Raw genomic sequence first — 17,515 nt, forward strand, 5'->3', positions numbered from 1 at the left:
GGCACTTGGCAAAATTCAACATCCTTTCTTGATAAAAACACTTTGAAAGAGAGCAGTTAGAGGATATAGTGGGGGATATTGGGGTGTCCAAGGATTGTGGTTAATAATACAAATATAAGAATGTTCATTACTTTCATTATCTATAACTGAGATAGGTCATTAGTATAGAGTGTTGATATTGGGGTGGTATGAGGGCGAGAGCTGGCGGGCCTCGCTGCAGGCAGGACCAACGCGAGTGATACTCACGGAGACGGCTGATGGCGCAGATCTCCTTTATTGTGGAAGCGAAACCTATATATAGGGGTTCCTGGGCTGTGATAGGCTTTGGGTTAGAGGTGGAGCTAGCTTGAGAGGGAAGCAGCTAAATCAAATGGGGGCGTTTTCACCTCGCACCATTTGATTACCGAAGGAGACAGATGGCTATCTCATACTTCGGTGTTAGCTACACTTGCCAACCAGATTTTGGCTTGCTCTCCCTCAGTTCTCCCTCTGTTTTTATTTAAGGTAAGGGTGGCTAATGCTATTAGTTTTTGCTTCTCTTGAATGCGGTTGGTATAGGTTCTAGCGCTTTTTATGACAATGATTAGCACAACGATGATACATGCAATAATACCATATGACATTAGGGAGGAGGGAGAAAGCACTTTGGCAAAGGTGTTAGAGAGATCGTTTAACAAGGACGAAGACAGGGAGGGTAGATCTAGTGAGTCCAGGGTGTTAATAGTTCGTTGCAGTTCGCTTGTGAGGTTCCAAAAAGTAGCATTATATGATGTGATGAGTTGGTAGCGAAGCTGAAGTCGTTGTTGCCTAGCATTGGGAGGCACACGGACGGGGGTGATGCAAAGGGAGGTGAACGGGTATCTTCCATCGCAAGTGGTGCTGGCGACCTGCCATAGTGCTATTACATCTTCACCTAGGAGGTCTATTTGCTGTTGAAGATTGAGAATTGCTGCGTGGGTTTGGAAGTTAATTTGTTCTTGTACCTTTAGAGCATGGCTGATGGTTTGGGAAATGTTCTGAAGAGCAGTTATTGTGAGACTCGTCTGCGTAAGCGAGATGGCAGCGGCGGCAGCAGCAGAGAGGCTGGTGAAGAAAGTAAAGACGATGAATGCGGTGAGGCCAAAATCTCGTCGCTGTCGGTGGAGGGATGAAAGTTCCTGTGAGGAGTAATGTTGATAAAGAGGGGCGACCCAGTTGGAAGCATTGATAGGAAGCCAAAGCATTTTGGGCTGTTGTATAAGAAAGGCATACGAGTGCGCGGAGGAGTTCCAGCAGTTTGTGATATTGCAGGATAGTTTAGAAAAATTTAACGAGGGACAAGTATAGAAGGCAAAAGGGGGTTTACGCAGGGAAAGGCAGGAGCGGCCGTGAGGTTGTGTGTGTGGGTGAGGTTAAGACCAGTTTCCCAGGTACTAGACTGATTTAATGACCAAGTACCATTCGTTATAAAGCACTGAGTAAGGCAGAGAAAAGGCCGGAGATCTAGGCATTTGCCAAATGAGCCACACAGTTGATGACTGGCAAAGACTGAGCGGATGTGCAGACACAGATCACGGCACATGAAGAGAATTGATTTGCTAGCTGCTTGTATGCGAGCGAGAGGTTGCACCCAAAGAGATCCAGGTTGGCTATGGTTAGCTATAAGCGCATCGGGTTGCGAGGTAGGGAGGCAGGGGTGCCAAGTAAAATCTTGTAGCTGGGAAGAACGATTGCCAAGAGGAGAGCATAAGGGCTCACCAGGATAAGAATCTTGGCCATGGATTGTTTGGTTGGTGTTACTGGATCGCCAGGGCCAAGTACCATTTAAGATGAGAAACCTTCCTTCTCGGGTTCCACTGTTGTTATTATGGTTGGCGCCTGGGAAGAAGTCTCCCATAGCATAGCACGTAAAGATAAGAAGATTCTTGAAAGAGGGTAGTTGGGTTTCATTGTTGTAGCTTGTATTATAAAGGTTTGTACTATGGAAAAGGAGTATGGCATCTGAGGGTGGAGATAATGAGGCGTTGAATTGGGCGGATGTTACTAAGGTGTGAGGGTTACAGGGTAGTGAGAGATTGCAGGTGGTGAGGAACGGCTTAGGGAAATTTGGGCTTTCAGGAGTTAAGAAGAGGAATCCTGGAGGGTTGTGAACTGCTCCCCAGAGGAGAATAGGTGCAACAGGTGGGGTGAGCATGAGCAGAAGAAGGAGGAGGGAGTGGAGCGAAGGTGGTGTTGGGTGACGTTGACGCGCTCTCCCATAAAGTTCGAGGAGTTGAGCGAGCAGCGTATCGCTAGCGGGTGCGATGGATGGATAGCCGTTGCAACTGGTGTTGTAGGGCTCTCAGTCTCCGCCGTTGTCTGCGGGAGGGATGCGGATGTGGCCGTGGCTGGTCTGACGTTCAGCCCGGGAACCCAGATTGGTTGTGCTGCATCATCTGGAAAAACACAAGCAAATCCTCTCCCTTGGGTTAACAGGGGACTAGGGTCTTTCCATTTATTGTCTTGGGGATCCTTCCAGTGCACTAACGGTACAGGTGTGGGTATTATTGATGGACCCCAGTGTTTGTGTAAAGGGGACTGTCCATTTTTGTCAAAGGTTAAAAGGTTAAGTTGTATTAATGCCATGGTAACTAGCTCGTCAGGGCTTGCCTGAGGGTATAGGGAGTGCTCCTTTTCAATTAACTGTTTGAGCTGGTGATGCGTTTTTTCAATGATTGCTTGCCCAAGGCGATTATAGGGTATGCCAAAGTGATGGGTTATATTATATAGATGCAGGAATTGACGGAAGGATTCGCTGCGAAATGCAGGCCCATTATCTGTTTTTAGGTCCCAGGGCACACCCATAAAGAGGATGGCTTGTCATAGGGCTTTTATGCAGTGTTTTGCCTTTTCTCCCTTGAGAGCGGCGGCATAAGTGAGACTGGAGTAAGTATCCTTGATGATGTGGACATATTTGAGCCTCCCAAAGGAAGGGATGTGGGTGACATCCATTTGCCACCGTGCATTAGGTTTTAACCCTCTAGGGTTCACGCCTTGGGGTTGTAGGGGTCCTAATGGCAAAAAAGGGGCACAGGTGCTGCAGGAGCGGACGAGATGCTTACAGATTTCTGCAGGTAGTTCTGGTAGCAGGTGTTGTAGCGATGCTGCTGAAAAGTGGAACCGCATATGCAGGTTTTTTGCTTGGGTAACTAAGTCATTGGAGAGGACATTTATTAGCATGGTAGAGACTAGGGCATCAGCCATGGCATTTCCTGCAGCCAGCGGTCCAGGAAGTTTAGTGTGACTACGGATATGGGAGATATACTGAGGGTGTTTTCTATGTTGAAGTGTATTCCGTAGGGCTTCTAGGGCTTGATCAAGTGGAGACTCACTTGGCAGGAAAACACTAAATGCAATGACTTTACAGAGTTGAAAGGCATATTGACTATCTGTGAAAATGTTGATAGCTCCTCTGGAATAGGTTTGTAAAGCTGCTATTATAGCTAAGATTTCCCCTCTTTGTACTGCGTTGAACAGAGGAAAACGTTGTTGATCTGGTGTTTCTTGGTTTTGTGTATAGGAAATAAATCCAAAGGCACTTTTGGAGGCATCGGTAAATACCGTTCGAGCCTGAGGGATAGGTGTACTTGACGGGAAAGCATGTCCTGGATGATGGAAGGTTAATGTGCTGAGTGCTTGTAATAATTTGCTGGAAGGATAATGATTATCAAAGGTGCCTGTGAACGTGGAAAGAAGCGTTTGCAAGCCAATGTTGTTTTCTAATAGTGTAGTTATATGGTTTGTGGTAAGTGGCCAGATAATTACTGCTGGGTCGGTATTGTAAGTGTGTCTGCAGAGGAGGAGGAGATCATGAGCCAGCATTATAAATGCATTAACTAGTAGTGTAATCTTTGGAAGTCTGGACTTGGACAGATGGGTCCACAGAAGCGGACTGTCCTGCCATAACACTCCCATTGGCATTTTGGGTGTATTCAGTATTAATGCTAGCATGGGTTGTTGGGGGTTGTACCTTTGATGAGAGGCTTTCTCTAGAGCATTTGATACGTGTTCAATGGCTTGTTTGGCTTGGGTGGTGAGTTTGATTATGTTGTTAGGATAATCTGGGCTACTGGTGGGTTGCCTTAGCAATGTGAAGAGAGGCTCTAATTGCATGGCAGAAATAGGTATACTTGACCTTAACCAGTTTATGTTTCCACATAGTTGTTGTAGCTGTGTTAATGTAACCTTATCAGGGATATGAAGTTTTGGTGAGATAGGTTTGATGTGATTAGAAATGTAGTAGCCGAGAAAAGAGTAAGGTGCGACCTTTTGTACCTTTTCTTGTTTTATGCTTAGTCCTATGGTTGTGAGATTGTCTTGTAATTGTTTGAATCCTTGGCATAGTTGGCTCTCATCTTTATGAGCTATGAGTATGTCATCCATATAGTGAATAATGAAGAATTGCTCTCTCAAAGGTTGTACTGCGGCATTTACATAATTTTGGCATATAGTGGGGCTATTTTTCATGCCTTGTGGGAGGACCTTCCATTGATATCTAGGATTGGCCCCTTGATTATTAGGAATGGGTACTGTGAAAGCAAACTTGTGTTTGTCTTTGGAATGCAGAGGGATGGAGAAGAAACAATCTTTGATGTCTATATTATGAGGATATGATAGTCACGTGGGATGGCTGAGGGGTGGGGTAATCCCAGTTGTGGGGAACCCATAGGCAATATATGTTTGTTGATTTCTCTTAGGTCATGAAGGAGTCTGTATGTGTTTTGGTCCTTTTTATGGATGACGAAGACAGGAGCATTATATGGGCTTGTGGAGGGTTCTGTATGTTCTTTTTGTAGTTGTTCTTGGACTAATAGTTGTAAGGCGTGTAGTTTATGGCACGGAAGTGGCCATTGCTCTACCCAGATAGGGTCCTCTGTGTCCCATAGCAGAGGAGTGGGTTGTGGTTTAACCACCGGAGCAATGGCCTGCATTATTGGGGGTGATCAGTAGATATTGTTGCTTGAGTTTGTTCTAATATGTCTCGGCCCCATAGTATAGTAGGAAGGGCTGGTATGAAGAGGGGTAAGAAAAGCCCTTTATGCCCTTCTTCATCTTCCCATGGAATAAGTTTTTTTGCTTGGCGAGATGGTGCTTCTCCAGTAGCCCCTTGTATTGGAGGTCTAGATACGGTCTCCCAAAGGTGTTCATAACAGGCAGGGAAGCATGAAACTTCTGCTCCTGAGTCTATGGTTCCGTGGAACCATTGATTTCATACTTTAAGGGCTAGCAAGGGTTTATTCTGCCGTATGGGAATAGTCCACATTATGGTTTTGGGCCCTTGGGCCTGGGCACCCCTTGGTCGTGGGGCTGGGGCTTGCCCCCTGTGGAGTTTAAAGGCTTGCCGTTTTTATCTGTTTTTGATCTACAACCCTTCGCCCAATGGTATCCCCTCTGGCACTTGGGGCATGGAGTGGGTGGTTTAGGTTTGCCAGTAATTCCCTTTCTTGGGCATTCTTTTGCAAAATGTCCTGATTCCTTGCAGTTAAAGCAAGTTCCCTTGTTATTTAGTACTAAAGCCTGCACTAGGGTGTTTGCTAATGTGGTGGCTAATACTTGTGTACTTTGATCTAAACCTCTACATTGCAGGATCCATTCATGTATATCTGCTGATTGAATGGAGCTAATGGCCTGCTTGCATATGGTGTTAGCCCCTTCTAGAATAAGCTCACGAGCCAGGGCTTCTTGGGCTTGTGGATTGTCTACCTTGCGGGCACAGGCTTCCTGTACTCATGATACAAAGGCTGAAAAGTCTTCATATTTCCCCTGTAGTAATTTTGTAAAGTTGTCAACCTTTATTGCTGAGCAGTTTTTAAAAGCCTTTAAGGTGCAACCCTTTACCTGGTCAAAGTATGCTGGAGGTACTTGTGTATAAACAGCCGGATTACTATAAAGTCCGGTGCCTAACAAGCACTCAAGTTTCAACAGAATTCCTCTCTGTTGGTTACTCTCTGCTTGTTGCTCACATTGGTCTTGAAAGTGAGCCTTCCAGTTAACATATTGCCCTGGATTTAGTATAGCTCGGGCTAGCTGGTTCCAATCTAGGGGAGTGTTGAGGTTGATGGCCATGTTGTCTAGTAATTGCTGGGCAAATGGACTATTAAGTCCATCCTCCTTAACGGCCTGTCGGAGTCGCTTGATGTCTCCCTGGTCATGGGGGTAACAGGGGAGAGGCCGTTGCGGAGTACGATTTATGTTCACTGGATATATAGGCATAGTATTTTCTATTAAGGGAGGCCATAATGTTTCATTTGGATATGTAAGGGAGGTTTCATTTCTCCATACATTTTGAGTGCTATCTCTGGCCTGACACATTGCTTGGAAATAGGTTTCCATTTCAGGGTGAGCTGGCCAGCGATTAGAAGGCTGCCCGTAGAGAGCTAATAAAGGGCTAGCCTGTGGCGGAGGAGGAGTGTTCTGTTTATTGGCTGGGGAGGTGGCTCCGAAACACCAAGATGGCGAAGGGGGAGTGGCCGCACCCTCAGAAACAGGAAGTTTTGGATACAATGACTTCCTCTTTTCTAGCGGAGAAGAAGGCAGGAGTGCGCCATCTTGGCTCGACTTCCTCTTTTCTGGTGGAGAAGAAGGCGGAGGTACGCCATCTTGGCTATGTTCTCTCTCCGCCCTGGAGGACGGGGGGTTATCTAGTTTTTCCCCTTGTTTTATATCCTTTTTTCTGCCTTTTGAATTAACATTGATGAATTTGGGTTCTGGGGATTGTTCTAAGAGGTTGTTTAACTGGAGGACTAGTGAAGCACTCTCAGCAGTGGTGGCTTCGTCCTTATCTGAGGAATGATCTTGTTTGTCTACCGGGTAGGTACCAAGAGGCGGTGTAGCCCCCAGAAGACAGGATCTGATTGTAATTAGGGTAGGGATTAATCCTGGGGGGAAAGCCCTTTTTTCATGTTCCATGGAGGATGTGACTTGGTCAATCAACATATGGAATGTATCCGGGTCCCACAGGCTGGCAGTACTGAGCCATGGATTAAAGGGAAGTAATAGATCCCAATATTTCTGTAGTTGGTGGATAGAAACCTTACATTGGTGGCAATCTAAAAGCGTGGCAAGTGCCCGTACCTGCGGGGCTTGGTGTTTAGAAAGTGCGGAGCCCATGATGGGGGCGGGGGGTCTTACCTGAGGTTTGCCGAGGGTCCCTGTTTGGGCGCCACTTGAGGGAAAGAGCTGGTGGGCCTCGCTGCAGGCAGGACCAACGCGAATGATACTCACGGAGACGGCTGATGGCGCAGATCTCCTTTATTGCGGAAGCAAACCTATATATAGGGGTTCCTGGGCTGTGATAGGCTTTGGGTTAGAGGTGGAGCTAGCTTGAGAGGGAAGCGGCTAAATCAAATGGGGGCGTTTTCACCTCGCACCATTTGATTACCAAAGGAGACGGATGGCTATCTCATACTTCGGTGTTAGCTACACTTGCCAACCAGATTTTGGCTTGCTCTCCCTCAGTGGTATATGGGGAAAATGCACCTAGAGCTTACTTCTATGGGATAATAACATTTTCTTGATGTCATAAGTATGTTTTCTCAATAAATAGAAAATCCCACAGTAGCTAAAAAAACATTAAACTTCCATCCTGGGGAAGTCCTTCTACTCTCTAAAATAAGATCACAAAATTTTCTGGAATATATAAGCTTGCCTAATAAAAAGAAACAAGCCAATAAGCCAAGACCTTGATCTTAATGTTTGTACTTATGGACCTTATTCTTATAAAAATAAAACCAAGATTTATTAGAATTAATGCCTAAGAATTACCTCCTCTTTGAGGTTAACATTGTTACTCAAATATGCCCTCTAAGACAAACTCTGCAAATAAACTCACTACCTTCCAACTGATGTGGAACATGACTCCCAGGGATGAACCTCCCTGGCATCAAAGCATTATTACCAAGCGTTAATCAATGATGCATTTGGAAAAAGATCTTGACCAATACTGATAAAAATTAAATAAAACAATGTTTTCATGGCTAAGAGGTGTCAAAGTGAGTCAGGATGTCATTCCAGAGGTTATGTTTATGCAGGTAGGAAGATTTTTGAAATTCCACAGTAAATAAAACCTCAAACAAAAGTTCTCCCAGGGGCTCTAGGGATGTCAAGCACACAGCCTTTTGAAATCAATACACTTTTGACAAAGCCTGATTGAAAATATAGGGAAAATATTTTCCCCAATACAACATAGTTATGCTCATTTATAATTCCCCTAATCATGATTCTTCTCATTTTATATGAACATATAATTTTCAATATAACTGCTAAATATATTTCTCAGAGACTTAAATTTTTGGATTGTTACATTGGTAAAACCTGTAAAATTGTGCAGCATGAAGTGTAAACCAAAATGTAAACTATAGACTGGTTAGTAGCAATATTGGTTTGTTGATTTTAACAAATGTAGCACACAAATGTGAGATGCTAATAATTGGGAAAACTGTGTACATGCATGTGGGGAATTATATGGGAACTCTGTAATTTCTGTGGAGGGCTGTTTGGCAGTTCCTAAGGAAGTTGAATATAGACTTGCCACAGGATCCAGCAACACCATCACTAACTATATATACTCAGAAGAACTGAGAGCAGACACATGAGCAGACATCTGCACACCGATATTCATAGTGGCATTATTCATGATTGCCAAAAGTTGGAAACAACCCATGCATCCATCAACTGATGAATGGATAAACAAATTGTGATATATAAACATAATGGATTATTCTGCAGCTATAAGAAGAAATGAAGGCAGGAAGCATATGACAACATGAATGAACCTGGAGGATATTATGTTGAGAGAAGCAAACCAGACACAAAAGGACAAATACTGTATGGTGCACTATTATGAACTAAACATACTGTGTAAATTCATGGATTTAATAATAAGAATATAGGTCACCAGAAAATAGAAAGAGGGTAGAGAATGGAAAGCTGCCAGTTAATCAGTGCAAAATTGTTAAAAAATGTTGTTTATAAATCTTTGGAAACAAATAGAAATTGTTAAAGCATATCATGGTGTTTGTATCAAGTAGTGTTATTGAAAAGGCAAGTCTAAGGTCATTTACATTATGAGAAGGAAAGCCAAAAACGCTAACTTGGGACTGTAGAAGATATTTTATTATTATTATTATTGGAATAATGAAAGTACTCTGAAAGTGATTGGGGTGATTAATGCACAAACATGTGATTACACCAAATACCACAGATTGTACTCTTTGGATGGATTTATGCTTTATTAATATGTATCAATAAAATTGGGAAAATGATTAAGAAAAGAAAAATATGAATGTACAAAATAAATTAGAGAGACAGAAATGAAATAGCTACTATGTATGACAGGGGAAGCTTTGAGGGATTGAGAGGTGAATAGTCAGGTTTACAGTTCTTTTGTCTTTTTTTGTTTATTATTACTTTTAATATTGGAGTAATGATAATAGTCTAATAGTCTAATAATGCAATGAATGCACAACTATGTGATTATACCAAATACCACTGATTGTAAACTTTGGATAGATTGTATGCTATATTAGTATGAATCAATAAAGCTGATTAAGAAATAAATAAATCACAGGGGTACCACTTTCCAATAATACAATAATATCTCATTCAAATAAAGATTCATCTACAAACATATAAAAACAAAACAAAGCAAAACCCTCTATGGTATTGGACCAAGGAACCAAATTGAGAGTACTGATACAGATCCTCACAAATATAGTCAACTGAAATTTAACAAGATCACCAAGGCCAATGGACAGAATAGCCTCTTCAACAAATGGGATAACGGGGTATCTATATCCAAAAGAATGAGAGAGGATCACTATTCCATGCCCTATACAAAAATTAACTTCAGATGGATCAAAGATCTAAATATAAGACCTAAATTCATAATGATTGTAGCAGATAAAGTAGGGAAGCATCTACAAAATCCTGCAGTGGGAAATGGGTTTTATTAACTTTACACCCAAATGCAAGCAACAAAAGAAAAAAATAGATAAAAGGGACCTCCTCGATCGAAATAAAAACTTTTGCACTTCAAAGGAGTTTGTCAAGAAAGTGAAAAGGCAGCCTATTCAATGGGAGAAAATATTTGGGAACCACTTAAATGTTAAGGATCTAATAACCAGTATATATTTAGAAATCCTGCATAAATAAAAAGACAACCCATTTTAAAAAATGGGTGAGAGATTTGAACAAAACATTTAATTCTATAGAGAAAACTAACTCAGTATCCATAAAAAACACTGTAAGAAGAAATTTAAAAATGAGACTGAAATAGTTCAATAGCTGAAAAAATGTACTGGGCCTCCAATAGTCTGGTAGGAAAAATTAGACAAATATAAAAGAGTACACAATCTCTCCTTGCTTTCTCTTGTAATGTGAGAGAAATAATTGAATGAGTTTTGCAGATAAGGAATTTCATGATTTTTATGTTGATATTATAATCTTTCAGTTTTCATTGATTCTTCATGAATTGCCTATCTGCTAAATGTATTTTATGTAGAAAAAGTGCAAAGTATGTTTTATTAACAAATAAAAAATTGAAATAACACTTTTTAAAACCTTTTTGGCTCTTTTCCCTTACTTATTTCTTCTTTTTCACGTGTTTACATATTCTTTTGGGGACATTTATTTCAAGTTAAAATAAAAATTTTATTTATAAAAGTTAAATTAATTCTAAATCTGTGATTCCCTCCATGTTATTGTTTATTGTTTACATTATACACCTTACCGTAGTTTAATGCTCAAAAAAATCCAAGGATACCTAATTAAAATTGTTTAACTTAATTTCAGGGTGAATTCATCACTATCATCTCTCTCCAGAGACATTTTAATTGATTTCTTCTAAGAATCCCATCTGACTAGTTTGAGAAAAAAATGATTAGAAGTCTGTTCATATTGGAAAGAATACCCATATCTCCCTCTATAAGGTGGGAAAATTAAGATTTTACAGCTCATCTCTCTTCCTCAATAGTTATTTAGATCCAAATAAAATATTCTATTAGGTGGGTATCCTCAGCATGCAGAATTTGAAGCTATTTTTCATTTTCATGGAAATTTTACGAAACAGATAATAAATGTCTGGCCTTAGATTGTGAGAGAGTTCCATACATTTCAAGAGCTTTGTCTTGCAAATTCAAATTCATATACCATACTGCTCACCTCTTTCCCATAGCTATTGTTTCTTGATTCTCACTCATGGATACAACACTCTCCTTCTTTGAAGTTAAGGCTTCATCAGCGAAATACACATTTTATGAGCTTGATTTGCCTGAATCACTGTAAATATTTTATTGAATCTGAGAAAAGCATCCCACATTTTTCCTTTTCTGTCCTTTTTATTTTTTTTGAGAGTATTATACCCATTTCATGAATGCTTGATCTCCGGTTCTGAATTCCTGTTCAATAAGTAATTTCCAACCTATGGTAAAATTCAATTTTACTTCAATCCCTTCCCATTCCCAGAGACTCTAGTTTTATTTTTGGCAGCATACTTGTACCAAAGACACTGTTACTCAGTGAAAGAATGCAGTACTATCTGAACTTCAGACTTTCATTTTACATGGATTAACTACTGATTGGTTCTGCCCAGAGAGCTGTTACCATTAATAGGATGTTCAGATTTCTCACCATGTTACCAGCTCTTTCCTGGATCACAAGTTACAGTACTTTGTGGATTCCTGTATTCTGGACATTACTTCTTCCAGCAGCTGGGGCTATGTCACCTTTCTATCTAAGCTTCCTCCTTACTTTAGGATTAGGGTTTTCTATAGATTCATTCCCATAGCATTACCATCTCACCAACAGGATCAGCTTGCCAAATTCCTCTTAAACACCTTGTAAGTGGGTCATAGTGTAATAAAATCAAAGGCAGAAATGTGTTAAGAAGTCTAATAATTTCTCCAAAAGGAAAGCATCAGATACTGACTCTCAGAGCATTTGGATTTAAGAAACAGCTTCACATGGTATTTTATAATTGTAAGTATATTCTTTAGTTCTCAATTTATTTAATTTTTCAGTTTCCATTCAATTTATAACTTAGATGAATTAAATTTGGTAGTAGAATCTCTTCTAAAGAGTTGGTAAATTATTGCTGAATTCAAAATGTAAAAAGTTTGAATTCTGAATCTGTTTATAATTACTGAAATATTAGTTTTGGTTACTCAGATTCTTACTTGTTATAATTCGTTTTATGGACAGGATTTAGATTAAACCTGTTGATAAAAAATGTGGAAAATAATTCTCTAAACATATCAAATTCATAATTTCTCTTTTTCAGAGAATCAGTGAAATACATGGTCATTATTATGTTAGTGTAGCATTAATAAAACAGTAGAATACATTTTTATAATTTATTCCGAGTTTGTTCACTCATGATTAAAAGTCATGATTACATTTTTAGAATAACTAAACCCATGTGATTTTTAAATTTTTATTTTTCATGTATTCATGTGTTTCATAGTTGTACTGAGTGAATCATTCAATATCATATATCCAGTGAGCTATATAGGCCAGATACCAGCATTGATTTCCTTTGTTCATGTTAACATCTATTTTCAGTCTTCGGTAAAACTCACTTGCCTCAATATATGCCTCATTTGTTTCTTAAACCAGTAGAAGTGATGGAAAAAGGTAATCCGGAACTCAATAAATTATTGTGTTTTGCCTTTATTTATAGATCTGGCAGAAGTCAGCAAGTAAGAAATGAAAAATCAAACATCTGTAAAAGAGTTCATCCTTCTGGGATTAACAGATGACCCAGAGCTGAATGTGCTGATTTTTCTATTTCTATTTGTCACATATATCCTGAGTATCATGGGAAACCTGACTATCATCACCCTCACTCTGATAGATTCTCACCTCAAAACCCCCATGTATTTCTTCCTTAGGAATTTCTCTTTCCTAGAAATCTCATTCACAACAGTTTGTATTCCTAGATTTCTGGTCAGCATTGTAACAGGGGACATGAGCATTTCCTATAATTCTTGCATGGCCCAGGTATTCTTTTTCATACTCCTTGGCTCAACAGAATTCTTCCTTTTGACTGCTATGTCCTATGATCGTTATGTGGCTATCTGCAAGCCTTTGCATTACTCAACAATAATGAACAGCAGAGTCTGCATCCAACTTGTAATTAGCTGCTGGCTGGTGGGATTTCTCATTATCTTTCCACCTGTGATCATGGGTCTCCAGCTGGATTTCTGCGACTCCAACATCATTGACCACTTCACCTGTGACTCTTCACCTATGCTGCTGATCTCCTGCTCAGACACAGCATTCCTAGAGCTCATGGGATTTGTCCTGGCAGTATTCACTCTTATGGTAACCTTAACATTAGTGATTCTTTCCTATGCATTCATTCTTAGAACAATTCTGAGAATCCCCTCTACAGAGCAAAGGAAAAAGGCCTTTTCCACTTGTTCCTCACACATGATTGTTGTTTCTATTTCTTATGGAAGCTGCATTTTCATGTATGTCAAAACTTCAGCAAGAGAAGGAGTGGCTTTCACCAAAGGTATAGCAGTGCTCAATACCTCTGTTGCCCCAATGCTAAATCCTTTCATTTATTCCTTAAGGAACCAGCAGGTAAAACAGTCCTTTAAAAATTCAGTCAAAAGGTGTTTCTTCAATAAATTTTAACCATAAATATACTCAAAACCTGAAAATTAAATGAAAGCTATGTGCAACAATTTATTTCCATTTTCTATTTCTTTGTTTGCTTCTATATTCAAATGCCTTTTCATTCAGGATTTGCTCTTCATTTATCCAGCTTTAACCACACTTAGCTCACAATTATTTTTGTATTTACATGAACTGAAAGTTTTCTGATCAGGACTGTTTTGAAGTCACTTGGATGTGAATGTCATTTAACCAGGATGCCAAAATTTACAAATAAGTAATCATTTGGTGAATTCTCTGTCTGGACACTGATGAAAGTTAAATAGAAGTTATTATCTAGCAATTTTGAAAAATTATTTTCACCAATCTGTGCAGAATTGGTAAAAAAGGTTGTTTATAAGTCTTTGGAAATAAGTATAAACGGTGAAAATACATCATAGAGTTTGTAACTAGCAGAGGTATTATATGGGTGTGACAGTGGTTGAAAGAGTAAGAATAAAGTCATTTATATCACTAGGAAGAAAGCTAAAAAATATAACATAAGACTGTATAACACAGTGCAACCTCATGTAAAATATGAATATGGGTGATATTGCAATTATAAGGCTGTTTTTTACAGAAATAAATACAAAAACTAGAGAGATGGAAAGACAATAGAAGCTAGGTATGACAGAAGATAGAGTGATTGAAAGTGATGAGGCTTTTCTGTTGCTTGTATTTTTATTATTATTGGAATAATGAATATGCTCTAAAAATGACTCAAGTAATGAATGTACCACTATAGGATTATACTGAATACCATTGATTGTACACTTTGGATTAATTTATGCTCTATTAACATGTATCAATAAAATTTAATTGTTAAAAATGTTAAATAGAAGTTGTCAGCTAGAAATTCTGAAAAATTATTATGCTCAGGGCATAAAACAAGACTATGAAAATTAGCTCTTTTTGTCAAGTGAAGTCTTCTACACCTGTTTCTGTTTATCCTTGTAACTTCCATAGTTTTTCTTTAAGAACATGGACATTAAGTTATTTGATGCATAGGTGTTATGTCTTCATTGTAAGCTGCATCATTTAACATTATAAATTAGCTTGTTTAATGCTTTTTAGGCCCAAATTCTGAAGTTACTTCAAGTATGACTTTTATTTGTCTCCCAGACCTCAAAACCTTCAGCAGGAAGCATCTTTTTTTTTTTTTTTTTTTAAGATTTAGATTACATAAATGATGCATCAGAAATGTAGGGGTATTTCCATATATCCCACCCCAACCCCTCCCATAATTTTCCTCATTAACAACTTCGATTAGTGTTGTATATTAATTACAATTGTTGAACACATATTGAAGCATTGCTACTAACCATAGCCAATAGTTTGCATTATAGTTTACATTTTACACTGCACTTGGCACTGACCATTTTTATAGGAATTGAAAATATATATAGATATATAATGGCCGGTATCTATCATTGCACTGTCGTTCAGAGCAATACCAATGTCCCCAAAATGTCTCATGTTACAATTATTCTTCCTTCTCTTTCCTCTTGGAGCACTGCCTTTATATCAGTGTTGCAAGTTCTTCCATTGCTAAAACAATAATAAGTCTATTTCAGTTCATAGTTGCATTCCCACCTTATGTTTGTCCAATCCTCATTCTTGAGGTTTTTAGGATGATGATGCCCACTCTGTTGCTGATTGAGAGGGGACTTAAACCCCATGATGCAAAAGGATAGAACTGTCTTGATTGCAGTTGTAGATACTCTATTTTTTTTTTGTTGATGAGTGTTGTCTGTCATCATTTTGTTCGTTGTCCTGGGTGAGTCTGATGAACTGGTATGGGTGTGTTGGCTGCAACTCTGCTGAGATTTAGAGCTCAATTGGTATATGAACAGCCAGAGGATTTAAGACTCTGTTACATATATTTAATGAGTATATTGCTAATTATGGGTTCATATAAAAGGGGCAGAAGAGTCATGTGTAGGGAAATTATAAATGAGTCTAACTCTGTAACACTGGGGAACATATATTCCACTGAAGTTTCACTGGCAGGGTGCTGAATTCCTGAGATTGTCTGTCCTGACTATAGTGTTTAGATGTCTCTAGTTCTCTCAGAAGTACTCCTGCTTGAGGCACTGTTTACTGCGATTTTAATTGAGATCTTCCTGAGACATGCATAAGCACAACCTCTGGAATGACCTCCTGACACACCTTGCAATTTCTTAGCCATAAAAACTCATTTGCATTAAATATTTTACCCTTTCAGTCAAGGTCTTTTTCCAAATGCATCATTAGCTGGTGCTTGGTAATAATTCCTCAGTACCAGGGAGACTCATCCCTGAGAGTTATGTCCCATATCAGGGGGAAGTTAGTTAGTTTACATTCTGAGTTTTGCAAAAAGAGAGGTTGCATTTGAGCAACAAGGAAGTTTTTGGGAGGTTACTTTTAGATAATATAAAATACTAGGCTAAATATCAATTTCACAAGAATGAGGTTCAAAAGTACAAGCATCAATATCAATGACCTGGCATACTGGTCTGACCTCCTTCACTACGCATGGACCATATTCCATAGGGATTCTTGCTGCTTTATTAGAGAATGTATCAGAACTTCCCAGGATTTTGTGGGTCTTCACCCACTGTAACAACATCCAATGATCACTTGAACATATTCATAGTCTATAAAGGCATGCCCCAGGTGCACGCCTCTCCACAAATACCCAATCATGGACACCCTGCACTGTGATCCTCTTCTGCCTCAATTGCAACCCTTCCGTAATCCAAAACCTCCCCAAAAACAAAGCCAAAAAATAAATGAATTAAAACAAAATAAAATAATAGTAATAAACAAATACAATAAAAAATAAAAAATAAGAACGATTTTTGAGTCTTTCATCACCATGAAATACATTACCTTTTATGTATAATGACAATTTCCTCTGTATGTTCTCCCAGTGTCTTTTTTTTTTTTTTTTTTTTTTTGCTTTATTTTCAAACAACTTTAGGTTACAGAAAAGTCACATAGAAAATATAGGGGATTCCCATATACTCCACTCCCTCCCCTTCTCACATTTCCCCCTATTGATAGCACTTTTCCAAAGAAGAAATATAAATGGCTAAAAAGCATTTAAAAAGATGTTCAACATCACTAGTTATTAGAGAAATGCAAATCAAAGCTACAATGAGATATTCTTTTACTCCTATCAGAATGGTGGCTGTTAATGAACTAAACTGATGATTTCTTCATAGCCAATTGTTCCCTTAAATTTGCTGGTGCCAGGCCTATAACTCATCTGAAATACCTTTGGAGAGAATTTTGTTTGCCTTTGATATCTTGAGACCTACTTTCCTCTTTTGGATGCTACTGGATTTTCAAACCCATAGGCTTTCCGTGTATTTAGTATTTCTTAAAATAATTGGTCCATTGAGGATAGCCTAAATTGTTTTCCAGTGAATTTATGAATTCATTTTTTAAAAAAATATTTCCTTTGAATTTTTGTGTGATGTAAGAAGGTGTGGGTTAAGCATGTTTTCTCAATGAGACCATGGCATAGAACTTTTCCTATAAGAGAGTCTTAATAATAAGCTTTAGTTTAATATTTAGTGTTCTTTATTTACTTCTTCAATATCTTCTTCATACACAAGAATTCCATGTATACACAAAATCATTTAATTTATCATCTGTATACTTTTCCTTAATATTCATTAAAATGCTCAGTTTTGTTTGTCATTTTCCCCAGTGAAAAAATGATTTCTTCTTCCAAGAGTTAATAGAGACAGTTACACATAATCAAAAATAGGTAAAATTAAATAAGATAAATGTGCCTGGAAAGGATTTTTTAAAATAATACTTCCTTAATTTATTTTATATTATTTTATCTGTG

At 38.8% G+C, this 17,515-nt stretch overlaps 1 protein-coding gene across 1 annotated transcript; it reads left to right on the plus strand.

The window, feature by feature from the left end:
- The first annotated feature begins 12,720 nt into the window (after positions 1-12,720).
- Positions 12,721-13,656, plus strand: LOC101445860 (olfactory receptor 6C76-like). The gene has a single exon (XM_004469712.1). The coding sequence runs from the start codon at positions 12,721-12,723 to the stop codon at positions 13,654-13,656; it is 936 nt and encodes a 311-aa protein (XP_004469769.1).
- Positions 13,657-17,515: the final 3,859 nt, after the last annotated feature.

Source organism: Dasypus novemcinctus, chromosome 12, assembly GCF_030445035.2.
Source record: "Dasypus novemcinctus isolate mDasNov1 chromosome 12, mDasNov1.1.hap2, whole genome shotgun sequence".
NCBI classification, from domain to species: Eukaryota; Metazoa; Chordata; class Mammalia; order Cingulata; family Dasypodidae; genus Dasypus; species Dasypus novemcinctus.

Bases quoted from the DNA above. Each gene is read 5' to 3' on its own strand.
- LOC101445860 (XM_004469712.1), top strand. From the start codon at position 12,721: ATGAAAAATCAAACATCTGTAAAAGAGTTCATCCTTCTGGGATTAACA.